Source organism: Trachemys scripta, unplaced genomic scaffold, assembly GCF_013100865.1.
Source record: "Trachemys scripta elegans isolate TJP31775 unplaced genomic scaffold, CAS_Tse_1.0 scaffold_80, whole genome shotgun sequence".
Classification (NCBI taxonomy): Eukaryota; Metazoa; Chordata; order Testudines; family Emydidae; genus Trachemys; species Trachemys scripta.
Window position 1 is genome coordinate 51798 of NW_023260566.1, and position 9830 is coordinate 61627.

The 9830-nt window shown below is 50.1% G+C and overlaps 1 gene segment (V, D, J or C); it reads right to left on the reverse strand.

Annotated features, from left to right (window-relative positions):
- Positions 1-2744: 2744 nt before the first annotated feature.
- LOC117870640 lies at positions 2745-3376 on the reverse strand. The segment is given in 2 exon segments: positions 2745-3154; positions 3258-3376. Coding segments are annotated over 2 exon segments (456 nt in total).
- Between the last annotated feature and the right edge of the window lie 6454 nt (positions 3377-9830).

Here is a 9830-nt window from a genome sequence, read left to right on the forward strand (position 1 = left end):
TTTATTTATCACCCCCCCCAAATTCTGATTTAATCCAACAACCTAACTGTAATAGTGGCTCTAATAATAATTCTAACTGTAAACCTTCCACTTTCTGTAACACTGACTCAGACACTAAAATTAATCTGGACCCTGATACTTACATTTACCCAGACTGAGCCATACCCTTAGCCCTAACCATAACGTCAACTCTAATTCTACCTTTAATACTAACACTAATCATACCCTTATCTCTAACCTTAACCCTAATCATACCCTCATCTCTAACCTTAACCCTAACCCTAACCTTAGACATAACCCTAATGGCAACACTCTGATTTATGCCGTTTTATGTACATGTATTTTAATAAGGCTGGAGGAGTGTTTGTGTTTTTTCCCACTAGAAGCCCCAAGATGGATTGATTGCAGCATTCTGTACAGTTCCATCCACGTGGCACAAGAGTAAAATTTGGAACTGCAAGATCAGCCGGGAATAGATCCTGGAGAGTTAGTAGGGGAGCTGCAGATTCTTGTCATTCTGGTGACAAGAAGAATGATACTGGTGTGTTCAAATTACTAAATATTTTATTTAGAGCATCCAATTTTCTGGTGAGAGCGATGGATGCGAGAATGGGGCCGTTATTAAAAGAGAGGCAATGGGGTGCCCAGTTTCGTGTAGGTTCTCAGATTTAATCTCTTTACATTTTACAGACCTTGGGTGCCCAACCTCTCAGAGAGAAGGTTTTTGTCTGAGCTTCACTACAGTGAGTCTCTCGCAGTAATACCAGGCAGTGTCCTTGGGTCTCAAGCTGTTCCTGTGTGAATACAGCAGGTCAACGTGGTTGTCCCTGGGGATGGTAAATTAGCCTTTTACTGAATTGGTGTAACCTGTGTGTTGCTTCCATGGCTGTCTGTGGCAGAGACCCATTCCAATCCCCTTCCTGGGGACCCAGCCCAGCAGGAACTGCTGAAGGTGAACTCAGGGGCTTTGTAGTAGAGGCAGAGAGTCTCCAGGGATTTTTCACACCCCTCTGGACTCCATCACCTGCACCTGCATCTGGGCACCTGAAAACCAAGGCAAATCAGGAGATTCTGAATGAGAAGAAATCTCAGGAGCTATTTTGGGGGGAGAAAATCACCTCTGAGCAGGGCCAATTAGAGGAGGGGCCAGGAGGGCCATTTGGCCTGGGCCTCAAGCTCAAAAGGGGCCTCAGATTTAGACACTTATTAATTTTTCGGCATTTGATAAGTTTCACAACTCATTTTTATGCGTATCCCTATCGGACCAAAATGTGACACTCTCTCAACTTAGAGCTGCAAATTTAAGCAAATAAGAGATGTGATTTGGTAAAAGACATAATTTTTTGTTAATTAATATAGATTTTGTCATATTATAGAGTTAAAAATATTCATAAATATTAATAAAAATATATCGGTTCTGATGGCACAAGATTAGACCGTGATGAACGTGTCCTCTCAGATCAGCTGATTATATAAACAAACCACTGCTAGTGGCTGGTGCTGGATCAAGTGCGTGTTGAAAGGTAGAGAATTGTTACATTTTATTGCAGGGGTGAGCAAACTTTTTGGGCTGAGGGCCACATCAGGGTGGGGAAATTGTATGTAGGGCCGGGGCCAGGGGTTGGGATGCAGGAGGGAATGCAGGGTGTGTGAGGGGGTGCGGTGTGCAGGAAGGGGCTCAGGGCAAGGGATTGGGGCAGAGGAGGGCTGCGGGGTGTATGAGGGGGCTCAGGGAAGGGGGTTGGGGTGCAGGAGGGTGCGGGGTGCGACAGGGAGCTTAAGGCAGGGGGTTGGGGTGCAGGAGGGGTGCGGGATGTATGAGGGGGCTCAGGGCTGGGAGTTGGGGTGCAGGAGGGGTGCGAGGTGCAGGCAGGGGGCTTAGGTCAGGGAGTTGGGGGGTGGGGTGCAGGAGGGGTTCAGGCTCCGGCCCAGCGCCATTTACCTAAAGCGGCTCCGGGGTGGCAGCGGGGCGCACCGGGGCCAGGGCACGCTTCATAACCGCCTGTCCTGTCCCTGGGGAAGGAGGGAGCAGAGGGCCCGGTGGGCTTTGCCCTTGCAGTGCCTCCAGGTACCTTCCCCAAAGCTCCCATTGGTCATGGTTCCCCATTCCCAGCCAATGGGAGCTGCGGGGGGGGAGGGGGATTCTGGAGGCAAGGGCAATGCACAGAGCCCTCTGCCCCCCCGCCCCCCGTGCCCGGGGCCACAAGGATGTGGTGCCGGCTTCTTCTGACAGGCTGAGGGGCCCGCAGCGCCAGGGGGGGCAATCCCTCAGGCCGGATCCAAAGCCCTGAGGGGCCGGATCCACCTCGCGAGCTGTAGTTGTCCATCCCTGAGGGGGACATGATAACAGTTTACAAGTACATAAAAGGAGGAGTACAAGGAGGAGGGTGACAAATTATTCTCTTTAACCTCTGAGGATAGGACAAGAAGCAATGAGCTTAAATTGCAGCAAGGGAGGTTTGACATTAGGAAAAACTTCTTAACTGTGAGGGTTGTTAATCACTGGAATAAATTCCCCAGGAAGGTTGTGGAATCTCCTTCACTGAAGTTTTTTAAGAGCAGGTTGGACAAACACCTGTCAGGGATGGTCTAGATAACTCTGAATCCTGCCATGAGTGCAGGGGACGGGACTAGATGACCTCTCGAGCTCCCTTCCACTCCCAGGATTCTATAGATGGATATTGAGCTCTGAAACCTGAGGACTGATTTGTTTTTCACTCTGGTTGTAGATCCCATTCCTCTGCTCAGGGCTGGATTGTTTCTGGAAGTGCTGCCCCCACGCGGCAAACGGGAGAAGGGCGGTTCTGTGGCTCAGGTTTTTGTATGAGCCCTGTCGGGATTCCCCTCAGTGTGTCTCTTGAACAGTAATACCGGGCGGTGTCCTCGGGCTTCAGGCCGGTCATTTGCAGGTACAACAGGCTGTTGGGGTCATCTCTGGAGATGGTGAATCTCCCTTTTACCGAGTCACTGTAGTATGTGCTGATGCTGTAAATGTAGGCAACCCACTCCAGCCCCTTCCAAGGAGCTTGGCAAACCCAGTTCATCCCATGTCTGCGGAAGGTGAACCCGGAAGCTTTGCAGGAGAGGCGGAGAGGCTCTCTGGGCTTTTTCACGTCCCCTCCGGACTCCACCAGCAGGATTTGGGACCGGGCACCTGGGAATAACAATTAATTATGGGGAACGTGAGTATCTCGGGCAATAGCACAATAATCCCCTGCCTCCCCAATACATCCAATCCATGGAAAGGGAGAATTTACCTTCCAGAGATGCTGCAATGAGAACGAGGTACAACCAAAGCTTCATTTTCCCAGGGCTTGGAGGGGAAAGTTCTCAGGGGGGTTGGCTGGTAACTGCACAGACCCAGGGTCTGCGGATTGTCTCTCTGGGTGCAGCCTGGGCAGAGAGAGGGACAGATTTAAACAAGAAACTCTCACCCTCATTTGCATATACCCCTCCTTATAAGAGACACCCAGCATTTTCTAGAGCTCACTCAGTTTCTTTGTGTGTGGCTGAGAGAAGAGGCAGCACTTTGTCTCTGTAGTACCGCCCTTGTCTCAGTCGGAGCTTCCTACTTGACTATAAGGAGACCAACTGTCGTCTTTGTTATCCCTTTTCTAGCTCCCACACCTAACCGTGAGCCTGAGGATAAACCCCACCTTCATATGTGTCTTAACTGGAAAACCACATGAATACCTTACTTTGAACACTAAATCCTGACTTTACCAGAATGCACTTCTTACCCTGAATGTAAATTCTAACCCAGAGATCGGCAACCTTTGGCACGCGGCTCACCAGGGTAAGCACTCTGGCAGGCCTGCCGCGTCCCCAGGTTCGGCCGATCGCGGCTCCCACTGGCCGCGGGTCGCTGCTCCAGGCTAATGGGAGCTGCAGGAAGAGGCGTGGGCCAAGGGACGTGCTGGCCGCCGCTTCCCGCCGCCCCCATTGTCCTGCAGCGGCGAACCGCGGCCAGTGGGAGCCGCGATGGGCCGAACCTGCCGATGCGACAGGGAAACAAACTGGCCCGGCCCGCCAGGGTGCTTACTGTTGTGTATTTGGTTGTCGTGGTAATAGAATCTTGTGTTGCTATGGCAACTGAGTTAGATTATTAGGGGATAGGCCAGCCAGTTTTGGCTGGCGGTTGATTAGTTCTGAGTGTGGCAATAAATGGCTGCTCCAAGGTTTACAGCTCTCTGTGTCTCCAGTGATTTCTTCCTAAAACTGTTGCCCCCAAGGATATAACAACATGGCGACGAGGATGGGATCTCTGTGCTGCCCCAGCAACAGAAGGAAGTAGAAGTCAAGGTACAGAAAAAAAAATCTTCTTTGCTGCTGGAAGGGGGTGAGAAGTAGATTGTTTGCACTGACTGTACAAACTGAAACTAAAACCATAGCTACACTTACAGGGACACTGGACCCTTTTGAGGAGACTGTAGTGCAATGGCCTGTATATACTGAGCGTTTTGAGCTTTTTGTTATTGCAAATGACATTGCAGAAGAGAAGAAGGCGCCAATATTCTTACGTGTTGTAGGGGCTAAGACCTACTCCCTGCTACGCAGCTTACTCCACCCTGTTAAGCCAGAGACTAAATCTTACAGTGACATTGTGCAAATCCTGGGGTCACATTTTTCTCCAAAACCACTGGTAATTGCTGAAAGATATAGGTTCCACAAAAGAGACCAAAAAGGGAAATCTGTATACCCTAGAGCAGACCCCGGATGACCAAGGAGATACCTCCTCACAAGAAGAAGAGCCACTCCATGTTTTGTCTCTGGCAGTGGGCTCACACGAATAGTGGGTAACCCCATTGTTGGACGGGAAACCTATACGCATGGAACTGGACACCGGTGCAGCCGTTTCGCTGGTCTCAGAGACTGTGTATGGAGAAAAGCTACAGCATCTTCCACTTAAAGCAACAAAAACAGTGCCGAAGACATATACGGGAGAAGCTGTGCCCATGTTGGGCACTACGGATGTTAAGGTGGAGCTCAATGGACAGGCTGCTAAGTTGCCGCTGTTTGTGGTGAGAGGTAATTACCCAGCCTGAATGGGTAGGTCTTGGCTTGGGAAGATCCAGGTGAATTGGGCAGAAGTGCACCGAGTGACTAAAGAAGAAAATGGTCTGACTGCTATACTAAGGAAACATGCTGCTGTTTTTGGAGAGGATCTGGGAAGTATGAAGGGAATCACTGTGACATTGAACATTAAACCTGACAGTCACCCAAAATATCTGAAAGCCAGAACTGTGCCATATGCCATCAGGCCGAAGTGGACCTGGAGCGCCTGGTCACAAATGGAATCCTAATACCAATTACCCATAGTCCATGGGCAACTCCTATCATTCCAATAGTGAAGAAAGATGGCTCCCTCCAGATTTGGGGTGATTTTAAAGTCACTGTCAACCCAGTGTTGTGTGCAGAGCAATACCCACTTCCCCGCATCCATGACCTCTTTGCGGGCCTGGCTGGGGGAGAAAAGTTCAGTAAGATTGATCTGAGTCACGCGTATTTACAGATGCACGTTGATGAAAAGTCTCAAGAGCTGTTGACGATTGTGACTCATAAGGGGCTTTATCGATACTGTCAACTACCCTTCAGAATAACATCTGCTCCCGCCCTGTTCCAGAGGGCTATGGACCAGATCTTGTGTGTCCCGCCCTGTTCCAGAGGGCTATGGACCAGATCTTGTGTGGCTTGCCAGGAGTCCAGTGCTATCTGGATGACATCCGTGTCACTGGAAGGAATGAGAAGGATCACCTAAAGAATTTAGAGGCTACCCTACAAAGACTGGAAGAGTACGGCCTACGAGTCCGCAAAGACAATTGTGAATTCTTCCAGCCCTTTGTTGAATATTTGGGACACATCATTGAGGCTACAGGTCTTCATAAGGGCCCTGCCAAAGTTAAGGCCATTGTGGAGGCTCCCACTCCTCGAAATGTTAGCCAGCTTCGCTCGTTTCTAGGACTATTGAACTATTATGGAAAGTTCATCTCACAGTCAGCCACACTGCTAAAACCACTTCACGAATTCCATGGGCAGAACAAGGCCTGGAAGTGGACTGAAGCCTGTGATGTTGCATTTAACAAAGCTAAGGATGAATTGCTAAATTCTGAAGTTCTGACGCACTTTGATCCATCCTTACCCCTACAGTTGGCCTGCGATGCGTCCCCTTATGGAGTGGGAGCAGTCGTGTCACACATTATGCCTTCAGGAGAAGAGAGACCTATTGCTTTTGCTTCACGCACTCTAAGCAAAGCAGAAACTAACTATGCCCAAATCAAACGTGAGGCATTGGGAATTATTTTCGGAATTCAGAAGTTTCATCAGTACCTGTTCGGATGGAAGTTTACTCTTCTCACAGACCATCGACCCCTGACTTAAATTTTTGGATCCCACACAGGCATTCCCCCATTAGCTGCTAGTCATATGCAATGGTGGACATTGTTGCTTTCCGCGCACACATATGAAATCAAATATCGGAAATCCACTCTGCACGGCAATGCGGATGGCCTTTGCCAGTCAACCATGCAGATATTGCCCAGAAGGAAATCTTTTACTTTGAACAAGTAGAGAATACACCCATCACTTCTATTCAGATAAAGAAGGCAACTCGAGTTGACACAATATTGTCCCAGGTTATGGACCTGGTGATGCATGGAACATCTCGACGAACCTCTCTGGTCTCACCCAACCTTGTTACCTACATGTCCAGGAGGATGGAGTTATCAATCCAATCTGGTTGTTTGTTGTGGGGGAGACGTGTCATTATCCCACCACCACTGAGATCACAGATGTTAGAACAGCTCCATTCTGGTCACTGTGGAATAGTGCTCATGAAGGAAATTGCACAAAGCTATTTTTGGTGGCCTGGATTGGACAGTCCTATTGAAGAGAAGGCAAGAGCTTGTATGTCATGTCAGGGTGTGAGGAATGCACCCCAGTGGGCACCCCTACATCCATGGTCTGGCCTGAAAACCCGTGGCAACGTATTCATGTTGACTTCGCTCTCCCCCTTGAAGGAAGCATGTTCTTGGTGGTGGTAGATGCCCATTCTAAATGGCCAGAACTCTCTATAATGCAGTCCACTACTGCAGAGAGTACTATCCAATAATTATGAGGACTCTTTAGTCATTTCAGTCTGCCAGAACAACTTGTGAGTGACAACGGACCGCAGTTCGTCTCTCAGGAGTTTCAAAATTTTATGAAGGCAAATGGGATACACCACATCACTTCAGCACCATATCATCCATCCACCAATGCTTTGATCTGCTGAAACCTTCTGAACCCAGAAAAATTATGCAACATCAGCAGCAAGATCAAGTCATCAGGCGTGCACTCAGAGCAAAAGACCGAACCTTTAGCCCGGGACAGACTATTTTGGCTCGGAATTATACTTCTGGAGCTAAATGGGTCCCTGCCACTGTCATCGCTCAAACGGGACCTGTTTCCTACACAGTCCGGATTGCAGAGGATCTCACCTGGCGGTAACATGTAGATCAGCTTCTGCCAGGTCATTCCAGTCCTCAGGACACAGCTTCAGTTGAGTTGCCTGATTTCACCACTTCCGGCGAGACACCGAATCAAGAGTCACCTGTTCCTGACTTTTCCCCTCCATTACTACCAGCAGCAGAGATACCCCTCTGCCCAGCACGAGCTGATGCCCCATCCTCCACATTCACCCTATGATCACTGAGCCCATTGTCAGGCCCGCGCCCAAGACACTTTCGGGTTCAACAACACCAGAAGTCCACCGTGATCCACCTAGAGACTGAAGGCGTCCTCATCAGCTGGATCTTTAGCTAAGGCCAACCCGCAGTTACGGGGCAAAATAATCCCCGGGGTTCAGCCGGGAATGGAGGCAGTCTACTCTCCTTCTCTAGTTTAGTGTTTGTTTTATTTAGGGGACATTCGTATTAAGGGGGAGGAAAATGTTGTGTATTTGGTTGTCGTGGTAATAGAATCTTGTGTTGCTATGGCAACTGAGATAGATTATTAGGGGATAGCCCAGCCAGTTTTGGCTGGCTGTTGGTAAATTCTGAGTGTGGCAATAAATGGCTGCTCCAAGGTTTACAGCTCTCTGTGACTCCAGTGATTTCTTCCTAAAACTGTTGCCCCCAAGGATATAACACTTACCCTGGCGAGCTGCGTGCCAAAGGTTGCCGATCACTATTGTAACTTGACTTTTAATACAGGCCCTCACCTTCAGCCCTACCTTGAAACTAGCACTAGGAGAGACTTAGGAAAGTCCTGGCCTGTATCTACTTCAGTGGGAGCTGCGTTCTGTGACCCTAGTGCCCCCCTGACCCCCCACCAACGGGCCTCTGCTTCTCCCTCAGCAGCCGCCTCTCCCTGAGCTACCCCATTAAATCCCCTCGTGTTCCTGTCTGCAGCCCTTAGTCACGTGACTGTCCCCAATGCCCCGAGTGCCAGCGCTGGGCTGAGTGACGTCATCACGGGCCGAGGGGCGGGGTCTGTTATCTCCATGGTGACTCGGTGACATTGTGGAACTTTATAGTGGGCAGGATCCTTAGCTGCACCGTTTACACCAGAATTGTGATTTCCAAATGTCAAATGGATGAAAAACAATCCACGAGCCGCTTTGGAAAGTCCCGGCGGTGCCACATTCCCAGGCTCAGTGGAGTGGGGTTTATTCCGGTGCTGGGTGATCTCTGCCCCACAGCCCCGCCCGGACTCTGAATGGGCCATTTCCATACCCCAGCCTCCATCTCTCTGTGCCTCAGTCTCCCCTCTCTGAACCAGGGGCTGGGATAGTTCCCGGGCTCCCGGCGGCGTTGTGGGGATAAAGGCAATAACCGCTTGTGAAGGGCAGAGAGGCCACGGTGAGGGGCCCCACATCGGTTATAATGAACTAATCACCTTCCGCTGCATTAATGCGATAAACGTCCCAGTTTGCTGAGAGGGCCACAGCCTCCCTGGTGTAAATCAGGAGTAACTCGAATCTAGCGGAAGCCGTTGCAGTGACTTTACACTAGCGGAGGATTTGGCCCCAGGAGCAATTCGCTCCATCCGTTGGGTGTGATGCAAACCCCAATGCGCTTGTCCCTTTACACTGACAGATGCTGTCCTGTGAGTCTGACACAGAGACGGGCCAGGTGTCCGAGGGGAGAGCGACTCAGAACAGGACTCACTCTGGATTGGAGTTCACAGATGAAGCGAGGGATCTCTTCACCCAGCGGGGGCTTTGGGCAGGAAGGGAAGACACATTGCCTGGGAATGGAAGGGTTAAAACTGAGGGAGGTTTGTGTTACATTGACCCAGTTGCCAGGTCTCCTGTTTGAGCCCGAAGTGGTCTGTGTGTCACTGCTGCCCCCGCACGGCTGCCGGGAGAAGGGCGATTCCGCAGCCTGGGTTTTTGCATGATCACAAATCGGTTTAGTTTCACTGTGTCTCCCGCACAGTAATAGCGGGCGGTGTCCTCGGGCTTCAGGCCGGTCATTTGCAGATACAGCTCACTCTTGGAATTGTCCCTGGAGATGGTGAATCGGCCTTTGACGGAATTGAGATAGTATGTACTACCCCCACCGGGGTTTATATAAGCAACCCATTCCAGTCCCTTGCCAGGAGCCTGTCGGACCCAGTTCATATTGTAGCTGCTGAAGGTGAACCCGGAGGCTTTGCAGGAGAGGCGGAGAGAGTCTCCGGGCTTTTTCACATCCCCTCCAGACTCCACCAGCTGCACCTGGGACAAGACACCTGGGAATAAAGAAAGGCCATTAATATCGATATAAAAACAGCGGTAACACAATATTCTTCTGACTCTGCCAGTTATTCAGAGGAGGAAAATACCTTCCAAAGCTGCTACAGTGAAAATT